The following is a 23,326-nucleotide window of genomic DNA, read 5'->3' on the forward strand; positions in this document are numbered from 1 at the left end:
TCTCTGGTCACTTCATTAGAAACACCTGCCTGGACGATTAAAAATACAATAAAATGTAAAGAATATTGCTCTCCCTCTACTGTCACACTGTAAACACTGCATTACGGTGTGTGTGTGTGTGTGTGTGTGTATGCCTGATTGTGTGTGTATTTGTCTGTGGGTCTGAGTGTGTGTGTGAGAGTGTCTTCACTTATGTTTGTATGTCTGTCTCCGAGTGTGTGTGGGGTTCTGTGAGTGTGTGTAAGTGTGTCTACGAGACCGTGAGTGTCTGAGTGTGTGTGAGAGTGTGTGTGTGTGTGTGTGATTGTCTGTAAGCATATCGTGTCTGTCTGTATGTAATGCTTTTGTTAGCACTAAATGCCCTATAGGGTTAAAAATATGAGTGTGTGTGTGTGTTAGTGTGTGTTTGTGTTCGTGTGTGTGTGTGTGTGTGTTAGTGTGTGTTTGTGTGTGTGTGTTAGAGTGTGCGTGTGTGTGCTAGTGTGTGTGTGTTAGTGTGGTAGTGTGTGTGTGTTAGTGTGTGCGTTAGTGTGTGTGTGTTAGTGTGTGTGTGTTAGTGTGTGTGTGTGTTAGTGTGTGTGTGTGTGTGTTAGTGTGTGTGTTAGAGTGTGTGTGTGTTAGTGTGTGTGTGTTAGTGTGTGTGTGTGTGTGCTAGTGTGTGTGTGTTAGTGTGTGCGTGTGTGTGCTAGTGTGTGTGTGTTAGTGTGGTAGTGTGTGTGTGTTAGTGTGGTAGTGTGTGTGTGTTAGTGTGTGCGTTAGTGTGTGTGTGTTAGTGTGTGTGTTTGTGTTAGTGTGTGTGTGTGTGTTAGTGTGTGTGTTAGTGTGTGTGTGTGTGTGTTAGTGTGTGTGTTAGTGTGGTAGTGTGTGTGCGTTAGTGTGTGTGTGTGTTAGTGTGTGTGTGTTAGTGTGGTAGTGTGTGTGTGTTAGTGTGTGTGTGTGTGTGTGTGTGTGTGTGTGTGTGTGTGTGTGTGTGTGTGTGTGTGTGTGTATTACCTGCTGCTGTAGGACGTGCCGGATGTGATCCATCCAGTCTCCACCTCCTTCATCACCCTCCTCCTCCTCCTGCAACACACACACACACACACACACACACACACACACACACACACACACACACAAAAACACACACACAAACAAATATTTTAATTAAACCCTTTAAAGCTGAAAAAAAAATTACAAATTATGAAGACTGTCCACTGTCCAAATATTACTACTACCAATATTAATAATGACACTATCACCAGTATTAATTATACTGATAAAAAGTAAAAGTAAAGTATAAAAGTGCAGTTCCTGACAAAAATGCTTAAAGGGGACATCTTTTTATCTTTTTTTTTTACACAAGTTAAAATAGGTCTATATTTTATAAAAAAAAATGTTCATGAAGTTCTTTACACAAAATCACTCTTATATAAAGATAAAAATAAAGATCTCACCAGCTCTATTCTTACCAGTTTCAATCCCTGAAAGAATGAACCGTTTAAGGGCTCTGTCACTTTTATGCAAATAAGCCACACATTAGTATTAGCTTGTGCTAAATGGCAAAACACAAACAAGATAGTTCATGCTTAACTTTGATAGAAGCACAAAACTTCTTGAAACGTTTTTAGAACTCCCTAATATGCTGACTCGTCACATATAGTGGGTACAGATCCCTCCCTCAGACGAAGTCTGCTGGCTAATCCTGCTGTGTACTGTCTGAAGATCACAATAAGCAGAACAAAATGATTGATCTTCAACTGAAAAGTGAGATTTACATAATATATCTCATTTAGCAGCTGAAGTGGTTTTCACTTGCAGGGAACTTTTGATTGGTCCTGTATAATAATAATAATCACACACCTGGTCTGTGTGGAGGATGCTGGCGAGGTCGGTGTGGGTCAGGTTGAGGATGGACGCAGCGATGGACTGGGCTTTCTGCATGGAGCTTCTGGACACTCCTCTATCTGCTCTCTCTCTCTTCTTCCTCTCTCTCCTCCTCTTCCTCAGCTCTGCCCGGCTCTCCTGCACCTCCCGGGAGAGCTCCACCACCAGAGCCTGAGATCAGCAATAATAATAATTTAATTATTTGATTATTACAGTAGTAATTAATGATTCAGTGATTCAAACTTGATTTAAACTTTTATATCATTAGAAAAATAAAATCAATCAGTAAACTGGTAGTGGTCACTCAGAATTCTGTGTTTTCAGTTTCTGAATCCGTTTCTCGAACAACATTTCCCCCAAATTCCAAATAAAATATTGTTAATTAGAGCATTTATTTATTTACAGAAAATGAGAAATGACTGAAATAATAAAAAAGATGCAGAACTTTCAGACCTCAAATAATGCAAAGAAAACAAGTTCATATTCATAAAGTTTTAAGAGTTCAGAAATAATCAATATTTGGTGGAATAACCCTGGTGGTTTTTAATCACAGTTTTTTTCATGCATCTTGGCATCATGTTCTCCTCCACCAGTCTTACACACTGCTTTTGGATAACTTTATGCTGCTTTACTCCTGGTGCAAAAATTCAATTCCATCACACATTACTGTTTTCATGTATATATTTCCATACTGGATGCAAATTTAACACCAATTTAATATTTATATTTAGTTAGTTTATTTCTTTCTTCATTGTATATGTCTACTGTCTACTTTTATCTTTATGCTGTATATAGAAAAAAATTCATTGTACGAAGAAGCTTGTTTCTTACTGTGCACATCACAATAAACTCTTTAAATCTTTGAATCTTTGATTTAATTGGTGTTCAGATTTCAGGTAAATAAAGATATTTAAAAGTTCTGGAAGCTTTGAGAGAATGGGACAAGATAAACGCAGTCTCTTCGTTTACAGTGATGTAATGGTGTGAGTGTGTTATTAAGATCTGGTTTGAAGGTTTGAAGGCTCTGGTGTTGAGATGTGGAGCTGGATTACGCATCAGGGAGGGAGAAACAGAGCGCGGCTGAAAAATGATAACATTCATTTATTTATTTGCAGTTTTAATACTGCTCTCCATCGCGGCGCGGCGCGGGTGAATAATTGAGCCGAGCAGGAGGAACGGGGGTTCAATCCCGTCACAGATCCGGTTCCTGCTGATCCAGGACCTGCCCGGCGTTCTGCTAATTACGGGATAATGTGGATGATTGGGCCGGGGACGCCGTTCTCGGGTCGGTTCCTGAGGGGGGCGCTACAGAGCCGGGAGCGGCGGGAGGGAGCTAAACGCTAGCAGCCGCTAAATACAGAGACAATTAAAGCTTAAAGCTGCCACTGTACACGAGAACGTCAATAAAATAAACTCCCCTCTGCTTCATTTTGAGCTTATTGATCGCTGCAATAATCTCCCGTATCATTCCCCCTTAAGCCTGCTGCTGAAAACCCGACCTTGGAAAAACACGGCCTGCCAAGAGAACGCCGGATAAACGCACACCTAGACCTACAATAGAGTAAACACACACATCAGCCATAACATTAAAACCACCTGCCTATTACTGTATTACTGCGCAAACTAGAGCTTAGATCCAGCAGAAACCCAGCAGGACTCGACCTGAGCCCGACCCAGCCCATACACCATCATTATAAAACACACTGTTTTAGTTAGTAGACCGTTGTTAAAACTGAGCTACAACAATTCTAAACTGTTACTGCGGATCCAATTTTATGCTCATTTTCATGCGATTTGCACTACTACGCTATAACACTGGATATCTTAAGTTGGTACCACTTTAAAATAAGACTACCTTTATAAAGGGTTTATAAATGGTTTACAACTAGTTTATTAATGGTTACTAATTAGGTTGTAAATGCCTTACAAATCATTAATAATCAGTTATAACACATACATAGAAAGGTCAACAATATAGATGGCTGTGGGTTCACTATTTGGCAAACAAAAGGTCATTGTTGCCCATTGTTGTGTTATAACTGATTATTAATGATTTTAAAGCATTTACAACCTAATTAGTAACCATTAACAAACTAACTGTAAACCATTTATAAACCCTTTATAAAGAAAAAAGTCTTATTTTAAAGTGGTACCCTTAAGTTTTACATATAGCACAATGACCATTTAGGGCTAAAACTGAAGTAGACTATTGGAACCAAACATTAATTCACTTCCAGACTTTGATTTCCATTATTTAGGTTCTATTTGAGAACATTAATGCAGAAGAAAATGTATTAAAACAAACAAAACAAAAAAAAAGCGCCTGTTATATTTGGAGTTTACAGTGTGTGTTTGGATGTTGGTGATGAAAATTCAGTAATTCTCTACATTTCCTGGTTCAGTAGGTTCTTGACAAACAAATTACAAAATTTGAAAAATCTACAGGAAAGCATTTATGAGCTACACTGCATTATATTAGGTGTCCTAATATTCGTCTGAGGACGGACTATTGGTTGAAATAGGTGCCAATCACTTTTGTGTCCCTGGAGAAAGGCAATGACCTGATTTGATTGGACAACTCTGAGCACCAACATTGGTGCAAAAGACGATCAGTCAAGAAAAATAGTGGTTTGTGGACCAATAAAAATCACAGAATCTAGAAGAGGACATCCTTAGCTTTGTATTCATGTACAACTTTACGTAAAAACATTACACTGCGTGGTCGCTAGGAGCTTATTAGGAGAATATTACATCCCGGCTGACAAAATAAAGGACTTTTCTGATGTTTTATGGGCTGTTTAGTGGTGTATTGTGGATGCTGTGATAGTAAGTGAATGTTATTTTACATACTAATAAGGCTACGTTGTTGGGGAGGCGTGTTCCCCATGTAAAAAAATGAATAAAAACTGTCTGTTTTCAGTTGGAGATTTCTGGCGACTGGTTTCATGTAGATGGCTGTAAATTTGCATGCAGGTAGTCACAGTAGTGCTTAGAAATATGAGTTGATTAGTTGGTCAGTGTTTTTAGAATATTTGATGCTTTAAAGCTTTCCATAGTCAGAACGCTAGAGGGCGCTTCTGCAGTAACAGGTTAATGAGTAAAATTATGATTATGAACAGAGCAGCACAGAACAAAGCACAGACTTATTGTTTAAAAGTCTCATTCCATCGTTTTTTCATTCATTTTAAAATGTCTAGTTTTGTGTCTCTATTATAAAAGAATGACAGGATTTTAGCTCTTGCTCATGAATATTCAGGCATGCAAACTTGCAAATGCATCTGAAAATAAAGACATTTTAACACTAATAACAGTCTTTGCAATGTTATATGTTGCTTTACTACATGTGTAATAATGCTAAACCTGCTAAGTGCAGTTCAGACACTGACCTAGTCTTAGAGTCTCTGTAAAACACCAAATCCACCGGAGATCCTATTTAAACCTATAGTTAAACCTATAGACCACCCCGGGGTTTTGTTAAAATTTGTAATATAAGAAAAAAAAAAGGTGTAAAATATGTAAATCTGCCACATAAAAGAATTATTTTCTTTTAAAGAGTTCATTTTTAAAATCACATTAAACAATAATTACATTAACCTCCCAGCCCTACCTGTAAGGGTTAACTGTACCTATAGCCAGGTGTATCTGCCTAATTAGCCCAGCGTAGTTACAGTGCTTTTGTGCATGTTACCTTTACATAGTTACAGCACCTGTAGCATGATACCTGTACACTTACACCTACGGAGATGTTACCTGTACAGTTATGGCACCTTCAGTGTGTTATCTATACAGTTACAACATCACTGCTATATTACCTGTACAGTTACCTATACACCTTAGTTGTGTTACCTGTACAATAACAGCATCTGTGTTGTGTTACCTGTGCAGTTACAGCACCTTCATACAGTTACAACAGCTGCAGTTAAACAATTTTAGCACCTGTAGTACATTACCTGCACAGCTATACAGTCTATGATGTGTTACCTGTACATGTACAGCACCTTCAGTAAGCTACCTGTGTAGTTAGAATACCTGTGGAGTGTTACCTGTGTAGTTAGAATACCTGTGGAGTGTTACCTGTGTAGTTAGAATACCTGTGGAGTGTTACCTGTGTAGTTAGAATACCTGTGGAGTGTTACCTGTGTAGTTAGAATACCTGTGTGTGTTACCTGTGTAGTTAAAATACCTGTGGAGTGTTACCTGTGTAGTTAGAATACCTGTGGAGTGTTACCTGTGTAGTTAGAATACCTGTGTGTGTTACCTGTGTAGTTAAAATACCTGTGGAGTGTTACCTGTGTAGTTAGAATACCTGTGGAGTGTTACCTGTGTAGTTAGAATACCTGTGGAGTGTTACCTGTGTAGTTAGAATACCTGTGGAGTGTTACCTGTGTAGTTAGAATACCTGTGGAGTGTTACCTGTGTAGTTAGAATACCTGTGTGTGTTACCTGTGTAGTTAGAATACCTGTGTGTGTTACCTGTGTAGTTAGAATACATGTGGAGTGTTACCTGTGTAGTTAAAATACCTGTGGAGTGTTACCTGTGTAGTTAGAATACCTGTGGAGTGTTACCTGTGTAGTTAGAATACCTGTGTGTGTTACCTGTGTAGTTAGAATACCTGTGTGTGTTACCTTTGTAGTTACAGTGCTTTTTGCATGTTACCTTTATAGTTACAGCACCTGTGGGGTACTACCTGTACAGATACAGCACCTGCAGTGTGTTATATGAATATATTCAGCATCTGCAGTGCGTGTGTGTGTGTATGTGTGAGAGTGTGTGTGTGTGTGTGTGTGTGTGTGTGTGTTACCTGTGTAAAGGAGCGTAGCTGTTCCTGTTGGCGCTGTGCCAGGCTGAGCTGGTTCTGTAGAGTGTGCAGGGCGTCTGAGTGCTGTTGGGACGCGGCCCTCACCTGAACACACACCTTCTCCTCCAGCTCCGCCCGAGACCCCTCACACTCCACCAACCGCACCTGCAGCGCCGCCAGCTTCTGATCCTGCACACACACACACACACACACACACACACGCACACGCTCAGTTATACTGTACATCTTTCCACTGGAGTTTTACAGTATATACAAATATGATTTAAATGTTAAAATAATATTAATATGACAAAATAAGAACAATAAAACAATAAAACAGTCATGGTCAGAAGTATTAGAACACCCCTATTGTTTACCTTTGCTATTTTAGCTCTTTAGATCCAGTCAGTAACAGGAAATGGTACTAAATCCAGTGTACAACATTTTGCCAAAGCCTTTAAGGAAAACAAATTAAATAAAAACTACAGTAAAATAAAGTAATTTTGGTATAGGAAAAAAAAATCTAAAAAAAAGTATGTATACCCTTGGACTTTTTCACGTTGTCACTTTACAAACACAAACTTAAATGTATAAATTTTGTATTTTATGTATTATGTATTTTATTGAGATTTTAAGTGACAGACAAACACAAGTATTGCAAGTATTGCATAAGTGTTTAACCCTGTTTTTAACTTATTATCCACAACTTTCTCTGTGACCTGTCTGCTAATTTCTTCATTATGATGCTGTTTGTTCACTAGTGACAAACAGATAATTGATTGGTTACCAGCTTACAGCTAGTTTGAGAAATAAACTTGTAAAATTTTAGAAATGTATTTAAAAAAATGTGAATTTCCAAAGCCTTTGTCGGTAGTAAAGCATTTACACACTTACACACGGCACATTCACACTTTCATCATAATAACTAGAAAAAGACAGAAACACAGAGAACTCTGTAACTATTAAAAATAGAAGTTCTTTTCTTTACAGCAATTACAAATAGCCTACAAATAGTTTCTCAGGAGGGTTCTGGGGTAATTTTCTCTTTTATGGTTTTTATTCTCTGTGATTTTATTCCCGTCCAGAACGATCATGTAGGTGTTTTTCTCAGACGTCCTCTGAGAAAATTACAGGCTGAATTATCTACTGTTTTTCTCTGAACTCCGTGCTCCTCCGGTAATTTTAGTCCCGTCCGGACGCACATCTCTGAGTTTCGTCTCCTCACGTTTAATAAAATAGATATTTGTTCACTGCTGCGCACCGTAAATACACTTTGGACGCACCTCAGTTACAACAGAGATCCATGTTAAAAACACAACAGCAAGTGGAAATGGAGGAGCTACTGAACTCTGCAATGTCATGTGACCGAGAAAAAACTAGGCTTTTTCACTGATCCTCCTGTTTTTTCAATTGCAGTCCGGCTGCAGGAGTTTTTTTTATCACTAAAGAGTAGAAGTGTGAAATATTTTACACAGAGTAATTAGAGTAGGTCTGACAGGTGAAGAACTGCAGTAATAAAGTTATTGATAAGATAAAGATATAATAATAATGAAGCAGATTATCTAGATCATACAGCACTGCATCTAAAGGACAATACTAAAAAATAGAGATGGGTGTTCTAAAACTTTTGACTGATAGTGCACCTCATTTAAATAAAGGTGTAAAAAAGGTAAGAGCATCACATAAAGGCCAAACATCAAAGAGATCTGACGGTAATTACACACAATGAGATATAAAACGAGTGGCAGTTAATAATCGGAGTTTAATTGGGTTTCAGTAATTAGTAAAACAAACTAAATCATTTTCTGCGCTGCAGAGCGGCGCCGCGGTTCTACCGGATCTGCTAAATGAAATGAGTAAATAAACAGAGCCGGTTAATTGAATAACGAGAGAGAGAGAGAGAGAGAGAGAGATACAGAGAGAGAGTGAGAGAGAGAGAATGTGCTGGATATTAAATGCTGTTTATTTGATGGAGGGATGGAGTGCAGCGATGCATCAAAATTAACATTTTTGGCTAAAACCAAACAAAACAAAACATTTTTGCCAAACACTAAAGGCAGAACACATAATTACAGAGTTTTATAATTACATTCTGCCACCTAAAATTATAAATTATCACAAATATACTTATGTATTGCTTTTCATTTTTTTCCATTTAAATATAATAAAACAATATTCTTGTAGACATACCAATAAAATACAATGCATTTACCTTAGTTGTGCTATTCTAATCATACATTTACCTCAGCAGAGCTATTCTAATCATACATTTACCTCAGCAGAGCTATTCTAATAATACATTGACCTCAGCTGTGCTATTCCAATCACACATTTACCTCAGCAGAGCTATTCTAATCATACATTTACCTCAGCAGAGCTATTCTAATCATACATTTACCTCAGCAGAGCTATTCTAATAATACATTGACCTCAGCTGTGCTATTCCAATCACACATTTACCTCAGCAGAGCTATTCTAATCATACATTTACCTCAGCAGAGCTATTCTAATAATACATTTACCTCAGCAGAGCTATTCTACTCATACATTTACCTCAGTTGTGTTATTTTAATCATACATTTACCTCAGCACTGCTATCTAATCATGAATTTACCTCAGCACTGGTATTCTGATCATTCATTTACCTCAGTTTTGTTATTCTAATCATACATTTACCTCAGCTGTGTTATTTTAAACATACATTTACCTTAGCAGTGCTATTCGAATCATAAATTTACCTCATCACTGCTGTGCTAATCATACATTTACTTCAGCAGTGCTATTCTAGTCATACATTTACCTCAGCTGTGCTATTCTAGTCATACATTTATCTCAGCGGTGCTATTCTAATCATGAATTTACCTTATCAGTGCTATTCTAATCATACATTTACCTTATCAGTGCTATTCTAATCATACATCAACTTCTGTAATCCTATTCTAATCATAAATTTACTTCAGCAGTGCTATTCTAATCATACATTTACCTCAGCACTGCTATTCTAATCATATCTATCTTATCCAATCATTTACTCAGTAGTGCTTGTGTCTTTCAGCTGGAAAACAGAAAACTGATTGTTTAAAGAGCGTAATAATGTAAACGAGTAGAGCTTAAAAATGAACTTAAACCTGCCGTTTTTTCGTTTTTCGTGGCTTTCAGCTCACTGTAGCTATACAGTGGTGTTCTAATACACAAAATAAATTAGCTACTGTTTGTTTTAAATAATTTAGTTGTTTATTCTTAGTCATTTATCTGTCTGAACATTGAAAGTGTTTGTTGGTGATTTTGGGTCGAATAACTTTGGTTGCCAAATATTCGGTGCAAAGTGTGTAAATGGTGAATGAGTGCTGAACGCTGAAGCTTTACCCGTTTTTGCAGATCCTCTTGCAGTTTCTGGCCGCTGGACTCGCTCTGGCTCTTCTCCTGATTGGCTACGCTCAGCCGTCTCTTCAGAGACTCTATAAAAGCTTTCCGGTTCGAAGCTTCTTCCACCAGAGTCTTCACCTGATACCAAAACAGGAAGTGAGCAGCAGGGTTTACAGCAGGGGACACACCTGTACAGGTATCCAGCTGCTCCAGACTGTCAGAGCTCACACCAGTACACACACACACACACACACAGTGACTGACAACTGGAAGTGACCTGAATTCACCCTCACTATAAAACTCCAGCTCTGACTGTATAAAAGCAGGAGCACCAGGGTTCAGTTCTCCAATGTATATATATATATATATATATTATATATTTAGGTCTTTATACAACAGTTAGTTCCAACCTCACAATCTGATTGGTTGAGAAGTGTTCTAACCGTGCTGAGAAGGAGTGAGTATGGTCATTGATTTTCCAGATTGATTCAATTCAAAATGAACTAAATTAGTTAAATTTCAGTTACAATTAAAATTGTAGTTTAAATATGAAATACTGTAATTATACAAGCAGCACTTAAACTTCCATTATTAAAATATTACTGTTTATATTATATAGACCTAAAACAACAGTTATTCTTCTTTTAATATCATTTAATGTAGCTTTAGTTAATTGCTACACCGTGTTTCACATCTCTATACAGGTTTGGAATACAGCCATCTTTACTCTTTACTCTCATATTAACATATATAACATCTTATAAACTCATATTAACATGTGGGTAAAATATGATTCAGAACATTAATGAGGCTTCAGAAGCATCGATTACAACAGCGCTATACAAACATATATACTGACATTTCAGTTACATAAAACAAAAACATAACATGATTCATACATTTCTTATTTATTTGCGAATAAAAGTGTGAAATTTACCCATAACCACTAGTTCAGATACTATAATATGCATAGTGAAAACACAACAAGCAAATTGGATTTTATGTGAGTTTAATTTTATTTGAGTTTGTTTTTATTTGAGTTTGATTATATGTGAGTTTGTTTTTATTTGAGTTTGTTTTTATTTGAGTTTGATTATATGTGAGTCTGATTATATGAGTTAAATTTTATGTGAGTTTGATTTTATGTGAGTTTGATTTTATGTGAGTTTGATTTTATGTGAGTTTGATTTTATGTGAGTTTGATTTTATGTGAGTTAGATTTTATGTGAGTTAGATTTTATGTGAGTTTGATTTTATGTGAGTTAGATTTTATGTGAGTTAGATTTTATGTGAGTTTGATTTTATGTGAGTTTGATTTTATGTGAGTTAGATTTTATGTGAGTTTGATTTTATGTGAGTTTGATTTTATGTGAGTTTGATTTTATGTGAGTTTGATTTTATGTGAGTTAGATTTTATGTGAGTTAGATTTTATGTGAGTTAGATTTTATGTGAGTTAGATTTTATGTGAGTTAGATTTTATGTGAGTTTGATTTTATGTGAGTTTGATTTTATGTGAGTTTGATTTTATGTGAGTTAGATTTTATGTGAGTTAGATTTTATGTGAGTTTGATTTTATGTGAGTTTGATTTTATGTGAGTTTGATTGTATGTGAGTTTGATTTTATGTGAGTTTGATTTTATGTGAGTTAGATTTTATGTGAGTTTGATTTTATGTGAGTTTGATTTTATGTGAGTTAGATTTTATGTGAGTTAGATTTTATGTGAGTTTGATTTTATGTGAGTTTGATTTTATGTGAGTTTGATTTTATGTGAGTTTGATTTTATGTGAGTTTGATTTTATGTGAGTTTGATTTTATGTGAGTTAGATTTTATGTGAGTTAGATTTTATGTGAGTTAGATTTTATGTGAGTTTGATTTTATGTGAGTTAAATTTTATGTGAGTTAGATTTTATGTGAGTTTGATTTTATGTGAGTTAGATTTTATGTGAGTTTGATTTTATTTGAGTTTAATTTTATGTAAGTATGAGTTTATTTGAGTTTGATTTTATTTGAGTTTGATTTGATGTGAGTGGATTTTATTTGAGTTCGATTTTATGTGAGTTAGATTTTATGTGAGTTAGATTTTATGTGAGTTTGATTTTATGTGAGTTTGATTTTATGTGAGTTTGATTTTATGTGAGTTAGATTTTATGTGAGTTAGATTTTATGTGAGTTTGATTTTATGTGAGTTTGATTTTATGTGAGTTTGATTTTATGTGAGTTTGATTTTATGTGAGTTTGATTTTATGTGAGTTTGATTTTATGTGAGTTTGATTTTATGTGAGTTTGATTTTATGTGAGTTTGATTTTATGTGAGTTTGATTTTATGTGAGTTAGATTTTATGTGAGTTTGATTTTATGTGAGTTTGATTTTATGTGAGTTTGATTTTATGTGAGTTTGATTTTATGTGAGTTTGATTTTATGTGAGTTTGATTTTATGTGAGTTTGATTTTATGTGAGTTTGATTTTATGTGAGTTTGATTTTATGTGAGTTTGATTTTATGTGAGTTAGATTTTATGTGAGTTAGATTTTATGTGAGTTAGATTTTATGTGAGTTTGATTTTATGTGAGTTAGATTTTATGTGAGTTAGATTTTATGTGAGTTTGATTTTATGTGAGTTTGATTTTATGTGAGTTTGATTTTATGTGAGTTAGATTTTATGTGAGTTTGATTTTATGTAAGTTTGATTTTATGTGAGTTTGATTTTATGTGAGTTTGATTTTATGTGAGTTTGATTTTATGTGAGTTTGATTTTGTGTGAGTTTGATTTTATGTGAGTTTGATTTTATGTGAGTTTGATTTTATGTGAGTTTGATTTTATGTGAGTTAGATTTTATGTGAGTTAGATTTTATGTGAGTTTGATTTTATGTGAGTTTGATTTTATGTAAGTTTGATTTTATGTGAGTTTGATTTTATGTGAGTTTGATTTTATGTGAGTTTGATTTTATGTGAGTTTGATTTTATGTGAGTTTGATTTTATGTGAGTTTGATTTTATGTGAGTTAGATTTTATGTGAGTTTGATTTTATGTGAGTTTGATTTTATGTGAGTTTGATTTTATGTGAGTTTGATTTTATGTGAGTTTGATTTTATGTGAGTTTGATTTTATGTGAGTTAGATTTTATGTGAGTTAGATTTTATGTGAGTTTGATTTTATGTGAGTTTGATTTTATGTGAGTTAGATTTTATGTGAGTTAGATTTTATGTGAGTTAGATTTTATGTGAGTTTGAGTTATTTGAGTTGTATCAGGACAGACCTTCTTCTCCAGGTCGTTAATGAGCGCACGGCGGCTGCTCTCTGAATCCTGCAGGATCTTCATCCGACTGCGCAGATCCTCCACCAACTGCCTCTTCATCACCACATCCCTCTCAGCATGACTCAGCCTGCACACACACACACACACACAGTGTAATATATAATATTTATATAGTTATATATTACACAAATTAATCAATCAAATAACCTTCATTTAAAAATGCTTTTTATTATAGATTTTAACATTTAGAGTTTTGTAAGAATATATGTTTTTAAAGGTCTTTGCGATGACTGAACTGGAGAATACTTTTAAAGTTATCACGTCTTTTCTTTACTTAGTTGAGTAGTTGTTTCTTCTCATAACCTGGATTCGAACATTACTCAAATATTCACTATTCACTGTATACCTGTAACTCTACCTCTTCACTACTTTACTTTAACTGATGCTCTCAAACACTTTATTAAGAGACAAGAAATTCAAGTAATTAACTCTTGATGAGTTCAGCACAGCTGTTAACTGAAAGCCTGAATTCCAGGTGATTCTACCTCATAAAACTGACTGAGAAAATCCAGCAGAGATGTTCAAAACTTATCATCTAAACAAGAATCTAAAATATAAAACATATTCTGGTTTGTTTAAGATTTTTTATTGTTTTTCTTGATAGTTTTTTAGTATTGATAGAGTTTAGTATTAATCTACAATACAATACTGAATTTAAGGTGTGTCCAAGTCAGTTTTGTGTCCCATTTCTAGTGAAAACACTAAAATTATGATCACATTTGGGCCACCTTTATCTGCTGTGTGTGTGTGAGAGTGTGTGTGTTCTGTGGCAGTGCTGTAAGTGGTTCTGAGGGTAAATATCTGCGTGGTGGTCTCGGGTGGTCCGGTTGAATAAATGTGAGGGCTGTTATTGGAGTGACATTAACTGAAATGAGAGTGTGGCCTGGGGACCCGGCGCCGCCGCCGACCCGCTAATGAGAAAACCCGTATTGACCCGGTTTCAGAGGGGATGGAGCACTTCCTCCTGCTGACTTACTGCCACGCTTCACCCTCTCTCTCTAACACACACACACACACACACACACACACACACACACACACACACACACACTCTCAGGAGAGCTAATGGCAATTAGCGCTATAACATTTATTTTAGACGACCCCTCAGTTCAGAACAAGAGAAGAAAAGCAGATAAATACAATAAAGGGATGATTTTCATCATTGTATTGTGTTTTGTAGATCCGTTTGTTATAACACTTTATTTTAAGGAACACAAATTAGGCGCTTATTAATGTCTTATTACTTGCTTAATAAAGTCTTAATTAGACATTTGTATACAATTTATTTCCTACTTATTATTAGGCTTTATTATGTGTAGGTGTTATTGGTGCTTAATTAGGGGTCTGTTATGTGGAAATGATTAATACGATAAGATAAGATAATCCTTTATTAATCCCACAATGGGGAAATGTGCAATAATGGCTGTATTAGTTATTATAGTGCACAATAAACAGTTATGTTACATCTAAAAGAAAATAAAACTGCTTGAATTCAATAGAGAATACATTTTATTAGGACAATTGCATTTTTAACATTCAACTTCTGTACATGGGAAGTCAAACACACAGTTCTTTTTAGTGTGTAATTAGTGATAAACAGAACCTCACTTTAGAATATGGTGCACATCTTGGTGTATTAGTGACTTATTAACCCCTTATTAACTCATAATAAACTAAAGCATAGCCATAACCTTACTCACAAACATAGATAAACTCAAACTGCTGCCAATTATAATAACACTAATAATGTAGAATTATCTAATAGTTAATGCTTAATAATCTGATTAACAGGGTGCTAACATAATAACTGTTTATTGTGCACTATAAGAGCTAATACAGCCATTATTAATCATTTCCACATAATAGACCCCTAATTAAGCACCAATAACACTGAATACACAGAATAAAGCCTAATAAGTAGTGAATAAATAATTTACAAATGACTAATTAAGGCTTTATTAAGCAAATAATAAGACATTAATAAGCGCCTAATGTGTTCCTTAAAATAAAGTGTTACCAAATATATATATATATATATATATATATAACAAAAGATTAACATTTTAGGTTTTATTTTCACTGTCCCAGTACTTCTGGAGGAGACTATTTATTGCATTTATTGTTTTGCTCTGTTTGTGTAATGCTGTTATGATGCACAATCCTAACATCTCATAAATATCAACTTTACATTAGATGTGAAAAATCAGAAGTCAATGTAAAAGATTCTCCAAATCACTTCAGAGCATTTCTACTGGTCCAATCATCATCAAATTCTGAAACACTTATGAACTACTGATAGATTCACAATATATAAAAAAATAAAATGGAGATAGGAGGTTTGGAGATGTACTGTATTAACCATACGGCTCTATTTATATATACTGTGTTCATAAAGAATACAGTATAAATGAGGCAATTAGCGCTATAACATTTATTTTAGACGACCCCTCAGTTCAGAACAAGAGAAGAAAAGCAGATAAATACAATAAAGGGATGATTTTCATGTTTGTATTGTGTTTGATTGATCAGTTTGTATTCATTCCTCTCCTGAAATATTTCTGCTAAAAACTAAAATAACTAAAACCTTTGGTTTTGATATTAAAAGATAAATATGAGACAAAAGATCAAGATTTCAGCTTTTATTTCCAGTTATTTACATCTGAATCTAATGTCTGAACTTTCTTATGAGCAAAAGTATCAGAACAGATAAACGTACAAAAGTTCAGCTCAGGAAAAAATGAAGAGAGCACTTCAGTTTCTGAATCAGTTTCTCTGATTTTGCTATTTATAGGTTTATGTTTGAGTAAAATGAACATTGTTGTTTTATTCTATAAACTACAGACAACATTTCTCCCAAATTCCACATAAAAATATTCTCATTTAGAGCATTTATTTACAGAAAATGAGAAATGACTGAAATAACAAAAAAGATGCAGAGCTTTCAGACCTCAAATAATGCAAAGAAAACAAGTTCATATTCATAAAGTTTTAAGAGAGAATAATCCTGGTGGTTTTTAATCACTTTTTTAATTTCATGCATCTTGGCATCATGTTCTCCTCCACCAGTCTTACACACTGCTTTTGGATAACTTTATGCTGCTTTACTCCTGGTGTAAAAATTCAAGCAGTTCAGTTTGGTGGTTTGATGGTTTGTGATCATCCATCTTCCTCTTGATTATATTCCAGAGGTTTTTAATTTGGTAAAATCAAAGAAACTCATCGTTTTTTAAGCGCTCTCTTATTTTATTTCCAGAGCTGTATATTAAAGTTACGCGTGTGCTATATCGTATTGTACGTAATAATATTGCCAACATTTTTGAAAATGGTGATTATTGATATTATACCCTGAAATATGGAGCCATATCACCCACCCCTAATTATCACATCAAGGTTCTACTTTTTTTCTGTTTTTATCAAAAGAAAAATACACACTGTTCTAATTTCCCATTATATATCTACTAGAGACTATAGAGATTATATCTGTTCAGTATCATTTATTTTACTTTAATCCTGGATATATGGAGATATTTGGAGTGTATTATTATTATTAGTATCATGATATTCTGGATCATTGACTTCTTTTACAAATCTGATCAAATTCTTGTATTTTTTAATATCTCAGTTAGAGGTGTGCCATATCATATTGTATGCAGTAATAACATTTAATTTTCATTTTGTTGCAGTAGTGTATTCTTAAAAGATTTTTTTCTAATTCAGTGTTTTGTCATATCGCTAAGAGTAATCACGCATGATAATGCGTAATGATAACGACGTTTTTTTTATGTATTTAAGGTGCCAGAAGCATGTATCACAGTTCTGTACAGTCAGTGTTTCAGTTAAAAAAGTTCCTAATACAGCGTAATACTATATACTCTCACGCCCTTCTGCATCATCAGCCAATAGGAGGCAGCGAGGGGCGGAGCTTCAGTCTGTAATCGCGGCTCACATCCAGACATCCAGAGCCGCATCCAGAGTTCGTCCGGCTACAGGAGATACGTGTTTCGCATTTTGGGTGTTAACGAGTGTGTAAGTGTTTGTGCAGCAGGTGTGTGTGTGTGTGTGTGTGTGTGTGTGCATGAGTGTGTGTGTGTTTTGCTGCAAAAACAAAAGCACATTAAAGATGCATGGAGCCCAAAGACAACAGGCTGCAGATGAAAGCGTGGAGGTATGAATAAGGCAGGGAGCTCAGCGGCGGGTATTGACCGGCGCCGCGGCGCTGAGCTTTGAAATTCACACCGGGTTCCTCTGGTTCCTCTGGTTCCGCGGCCGGGTGGGGGGGGGGGGGGGGGGGGTTAGTGGGGGGTAAGTGGAGGGGGGGTGGCAGGGGGGTGATGTATTTTTTAGGGCGTCTAGACACGTCTCTCCTTCAAACCAGGGAAACAGAGAGACACACAGAGAGCGACACACTCAAACACACTCACCTGTGATCTACACACACACACACACACACACATATACACTATTACTCACACACTCACAGAGAGACAGAGAGAGAGAGAGAGCGACAGGCTTTGCTGTTCACAATTCAAGACAGATATAATTAAAAAGAAGCCGAATTAAAGAAAAATACCCTGAAATATGATAAAAGCAAGCCAGTCATGCAGCTTTCCATCAGCTGCCGGAGCCCGAGAGAGCACAATTGCTCTTGCTCTCTCTGGGTGGGTACAGTACAGTAGATGGTGCTCTCTCTTTCCTCTCATCACTCCTAAGGTGATGTGGATCAGCGCAAGGCTGCGTCTGTGAGCTGATGTATCAGAACCGAGTCGCTGTGCTTTCCTCTGAGCGTTAGCGCTGTGATGCTACTCAGTTCAAAAAGGTTCGAAAAGATAAGGAGTCTGACTTCACATGTATCGGAGGAGGCGTGTGCTGGTCTTCTTAACCCTCCTGGTGTTGTGGAATCACCAGTTATAGGGGGGGGATATACAGCTGAGTAGCAGCTGATTGGGTCGGACAAGAGGCCAGATAAATTAAATATCTGTTTTGTTGTGTGTGAAAGCTGGAAGCTGTGCTGTAAATAATGTTAAATAGCTTGAAGCTGGATTGCTGGATTAGCATAGCTAGCTACTTTATAGTCAGTACCTACAGCAGCAGCTACTTCACACTGTATTTACTTTAAATATGATACGATCAGAAACCATCTAATATAAACTGATCGGATATTCTAACACATGCAGAAGAAACACATATTCTGGGTGTGGCAGAATAAGGTGGATAAAATATTTTTATATGATAGTGTAAACACTTACAAATCCCTTTTATTACTTTATAATAGTTATAAACACAGTAAGTTCGGACCCTGCAATTTGATTGGCTGAGAGGCGTTCTATGAGTGCCGTTATCAGCCGGTAATGCACTGTAACCGAAGCTCTCCATGTATTACTCTGCCACATACAGGTAACCTAGCAACGATGCAGCGCTTACAAGCCAAACAGCGCTTACAAGCCAAACAGTGATTACAGAACTGTGGTATAATCACAATAATACACTCGAGGTTTGTGCTATAACATGTAATACTGGCACTGCTTTGCTGATCTACGACCTCTTGTGTATTATTGCACAATTATATTTCACTACAATAATAATAATAATAATATTTATCATCATTATTATTATTTTTGTTATTAATTTGATAATTGATGTGTGTGTAAATGAAGGAATGTTTACTTGTCCTGCAGCTCTTTGAGGCGTTGGTCCCTGTCGTGCAGCTCCGCCCTGAGGCCCTTAATCACAGACCTCTGTTTATTCCCCTCTGAAGTGGCACTCTGAGAGAGAGAGAGAGAGAGAGAGACAGAGAGAGAGACAGAGAGAGAGAGAGAGAGAGACAGAGAGAGAGAGAGAGACGTGTTCAGTAATCTCTAATAAACTTAATTATGAGACGCTCACGCTGTTATCTAGAACATCAGATCTAGTACCTTCAGTTTGCTGTTGAGCTGTTTGATGTCGGCTTCCAGCTGTTTGATGGTGGAGTGGGCGGAGTCTGGGGCAGATGAGGGCGTGGTACAGGTGGAATGGGCGGGGTCTGGGGTAAAGGTAGGCAGCTCCTGAGATAAAGAACGAGATTTCCTCCACTGCTCAAGCTCCGCCTCCAGCACCGCCTTCTGCTGCTGCAGCACCGCAAGCTCACACGCCTGCTTCTGCTCACACACACACACACACACACACACACACACACACACACACACACACACACACACACACACACACACACACACACAAACACACACACACACACACACACACACACACACACACACACACACACACACACAAACACACACACACACACACACAGACACACACATAAACATACACATACAAACGGAAAAAAAAAAAATGTTAGATTAATATGATTGAGGGGAAACCACCCAGCAACACCCTAACAACCCATAAGACACCATATTACCCACAAAGCAACCTACAGACCTACAGTATCTGGATAAGAAAATAGCCATAAAAGTCCTAGTATTTACTTTAGGACACCACAGCAGCCACCTGGGATACCATAACAACCATCCACCAACAATAGATGCTGTCACCTGGGATACCATTTCAACTGCCTACCAACAATACAGCTGCCCTCTGGGATACCATAACAACCATCTACTAACAATACATCAGCTGCCACCTGGGATACCACAACAACTACCTACCAACAATACAGCGGCCCATAGAGATACCATAACAACCACCTACCAACCATACAGCAGCCACCTGGCATACCATAACTACAACATATAAACATCACAGCTGCAATCCAGGATACAATAACAACCACCTACCAACAACACAACAGCTGCCACCTGTAATTTCATAACAACAACCTTCCAACACCACAGCAGCCACCTGACATACCATAACCACCACCTACTAACAGCACAGCTGTCACCCGGGATATCATAACAACAACCTACCAACAATACAGCTGCCACCTGGGGTACCATAACAACCACCTACCAACCCCACAACAGTCACATGGGATTCCATAACAACCACCTACTAACACCACAGCTGCCACCTTGGATACCATTTCAACCACCTACCAACAACATAAGCTGCCACCTAGGATAGCATTTCAACCACCTACCAACAATACAGCAGCCATCTGGAATACCATAACAACCACCTACCACCTGGGATACCATAACAACCACCTACCCACAGCACAAAAGCCACCTGGGATACCATAACAACCACCTACCAACACCACAGCTGCCACCCGGGATATCATAACAACAACCTACCAACAATACAACTGCCACCTGGGATACCATAACAACCACCTACCCACAGCAAAAAAGCCACCTGGAATACCATAACAACAACCTACCTACACCATAGCAACCACCTGGTACAGCCTGAACTAATCGACATGTCTCAGAACTAGTCCAGTGTTACAGTGTGAGAATACACACTCTGTAAGGTGTGTGATGTTCCTGTTCCATGACGACCAGCAGCTTATGATCAAACTCTTCTTATATGCTAATGAGGCTGATTATCCCAACCCTTCCTGCGCTGTGATTGGCAGCTGTAATAGAGCCATCTTGGCCCGGCCCAGTGCACTCTGGGAGATTAACAACACAGTGCTGAGCTCAGAGCACAGGACTACAGCTAATCACAATCTCTCTCACACACACACACACACACACACTACACTACACTATCGACGTATCATACAATATATACGGACATGACTTTAATCATTTTTGCTGACTCTGATATTGACCATTATAGACTTTAATAGAAGTGATTTTATTTTATTTAATCTTTTATTCGTTATTTCCTCTTAATAACATGGTTGCGTATGCATGAGTGCTGCCTCGCATTTCCTGCGTCTGTTCGTTGCGATGGCAAATCCTCAGGAATTAATGCGATGCATGTGCAACATGCAGTTCACAATAGAATGGTAGGGGGCAGTGCTGCATCAAAATCAAAAACATCTCTACCTTACTCTTTCTTATTCTATACCTCACTCTGACTTGTTTGCCTCACTCTACCTTTCTCTTCCTCACTGTACTTTGCACTACCTCACTCTCCCATGCTTTACCTCGCCTTGCCTCACTTTACTTCACTCTGTCTCGTTTTTCCTCACGTTGCCTCGCTCTACACCTCGGTTACCTGACTCTACCTCACTTTACCTTCTTACTGCATAAGTATACGTTTTTCTTCCTCACTGTTCTTAGCACTTCCTCTCTCTGCCTCGCTCTACCTTACTCTATACCTCCCTCTCCCTCGCTCTACCTCTCTTTACCTTACTCTACCTTTCTCTTCCTCACTGTACTTTGCACTGCCTCACTCTTCCTTGCTCTGTCTCATTTTTCCTCATATTGCCTCGCTCTATCAGTATCTGTCTTGCGCCACACCTCCCTTCACCTTACTCTACCTCACTTTACCTTTCTCTTCCTCATTCTATACCTCACTCTACTTGCTTTACTCCACTCTATCTCGTTTTTCCTCACGTTCCCTCGCTCTACCAGGCTTTGCCTCGCTTTATAACTCCCTTTATCTTACTCTACCTCACTTCACATTACTCTACCTTTCTCTTCCTCAGTGTACTTTGCCCTGCCTCACTCTTTCTTGCTCAATCATGCTTTGCCTCACTCTGCCTCGTTTTTTCTCATATTGCCTTGTTTTACCAGTCTTTGACTTGCTCTACACTTCCTTTACCTCACTCTACCTTGCATTGTTTCACTTTCCCTTACTCTATACTTCCCTCTCCTTTGCTCTACCTCATTTCACCTTACTCTACCTCTCTGTACTTTGCACTGCCTCACTCTTCCTCACTATACCTCACTCTACCACGCTTCGCCTCACTCTATTTCACTGTCTCACTTTACTACGTTACCTCACTCTACCAGGCTTTGCCTCACTCTACACCTCCCTTTATCTTACTCTACCTCACTTTACCTTTCTTTGCCTCACTCTCTCTTACTCTATACTTCCCTCTACCTCACTTCACCTTACTCTACCTCTCTGTACTTTGCACTGCCTCACTCTTCCTCACTATACCTCACTCTACCACGCTTCGCCTCACTCTATTTCACTGTCTCACTTTACTACGTTACCTCACTCTACCAGGCTTTGCCTCACTCTACACCTCCCTTTATCTTACTCTACCTCACTTTACCTTTCTTTGCCTCACTCTCTCTTACTCTATACTTCCCTCTACCTCACTTCACCTTACTCTACCTTTCTCTTTTTCTCTGTACTTTGCACTGCCTGACTTTTTCTTGCTATATCTCACTCTTCCTCGTTATACTTCACTCTACCATGCTTTACCACACTTTGCCTCACTCTACCTCACTCTGTCTCATTTTTCCTCATGTTGCCTCGCTCTACCAGTCTTTGACTTACTTTACCTCACTTTACCAGGGAGCCAGAGTAAGGTAGAACATGGTAGAGAGAGGAAGTGCTAAGAACAGTGAGGAAGAAAAAGGTAGAGTGATGCAGTAAGAAGGTAGTGAGGTAAGTGATGTAGAGTCAGGTAACGGAGGTGTAGAATGAGGCAATATGAAGAAAAACGAGACAGAGTAAAGTGAGGCAAGGCGAGGTAAAGCATGGGAAGCTTTGCCTCACTCTACTTCACAGTCTGCACCTTGCCTAGCTCTACACCTCTCTTTATCTTTCTCTACCTTGCTCTGCCTCGCTCTCTCTTACTCTATACCTCCTTCTACCTCACTTCACATTACTCTACCTTCCTCTTCCTCACTCTGCCTCACTCTGTCTTTTTTTTTCTCATGTTGCCTCGCTCTACCAGGCTTTGCCTCGCTCTATACCTCCCTTTATCTTACTCTACCTCACTCTCTCTTACTCTACACCTCCTTCCACCTCACTTCACATTACTCGACCTTTCTCTACCTCACTGTACTTTGCACTGCCTCACTCTTCCTCGCTCTACCACGCTTTGCCTCACTCTGTCTCATTTTTTCTTGTTCTACCAGTCTTTTACTTGTTCTACACCGCTCTTCACCTTACTCT

At 37.5% G+C, this 23,326-nt stretch overlaps 1 protein-coding gene across 2 annotated transcripts in view; it reads right to left on the minus strand.

The window, feature by feature from the left end:
* cntln (centlein, centrosomal protein) overlaps positions 1-23,326 on the minus strand; it is a 165,497-nt gene that overhangs the window by 12,773 nt on the left and 129,398 nt on the right. For both annotated transcript variants that reach the window (XM_049481477.1, XM_049481476.1), the window contains exons 22-28: positions 19,264-19,485; positions 19,016-19,113; positions 13,292-13,418; positions 10,032-10,169; positions 6,669-6,854; positions 1,843-2,037; positions 994-1,062 (exon numbers count right to left, since the gene is read on the minus strand). In XM_049481477.1, the coding sequence (XP_049337434.1) occupies positions 994-1,062; positions 1,843-2,037; positions 6,669-6,854; positions 10,032-10,169; positions 13,292-13,418; positions 19,016-19,113; positions 19,264-19,485 (1,035 nt within the window). The remainder of the gene's footprint in view (positions 1-993; positions 1,063-1,842; positions 2,038-6,668; positions 6,855-10,031; positions 10,170-13,291; positions 13,419-19,015; positions 19,114-19,263; positions 19,486-23,326) is intronic.

This window comes from Astyanax mexicanus, chromosome 7 (assembly GCF_023375975.1).
Source record: "Astyanax mexicanus isolate ESR-SI-001 chromosome 7, AstMex3_surface, whole genome shotgun sequence".
NCBI lineage: Eukaryota > Metazoa > Chordata > Actinopteri > Characiformes > Acestrorhamphidae > Astyanax > Astyanax mexicanus.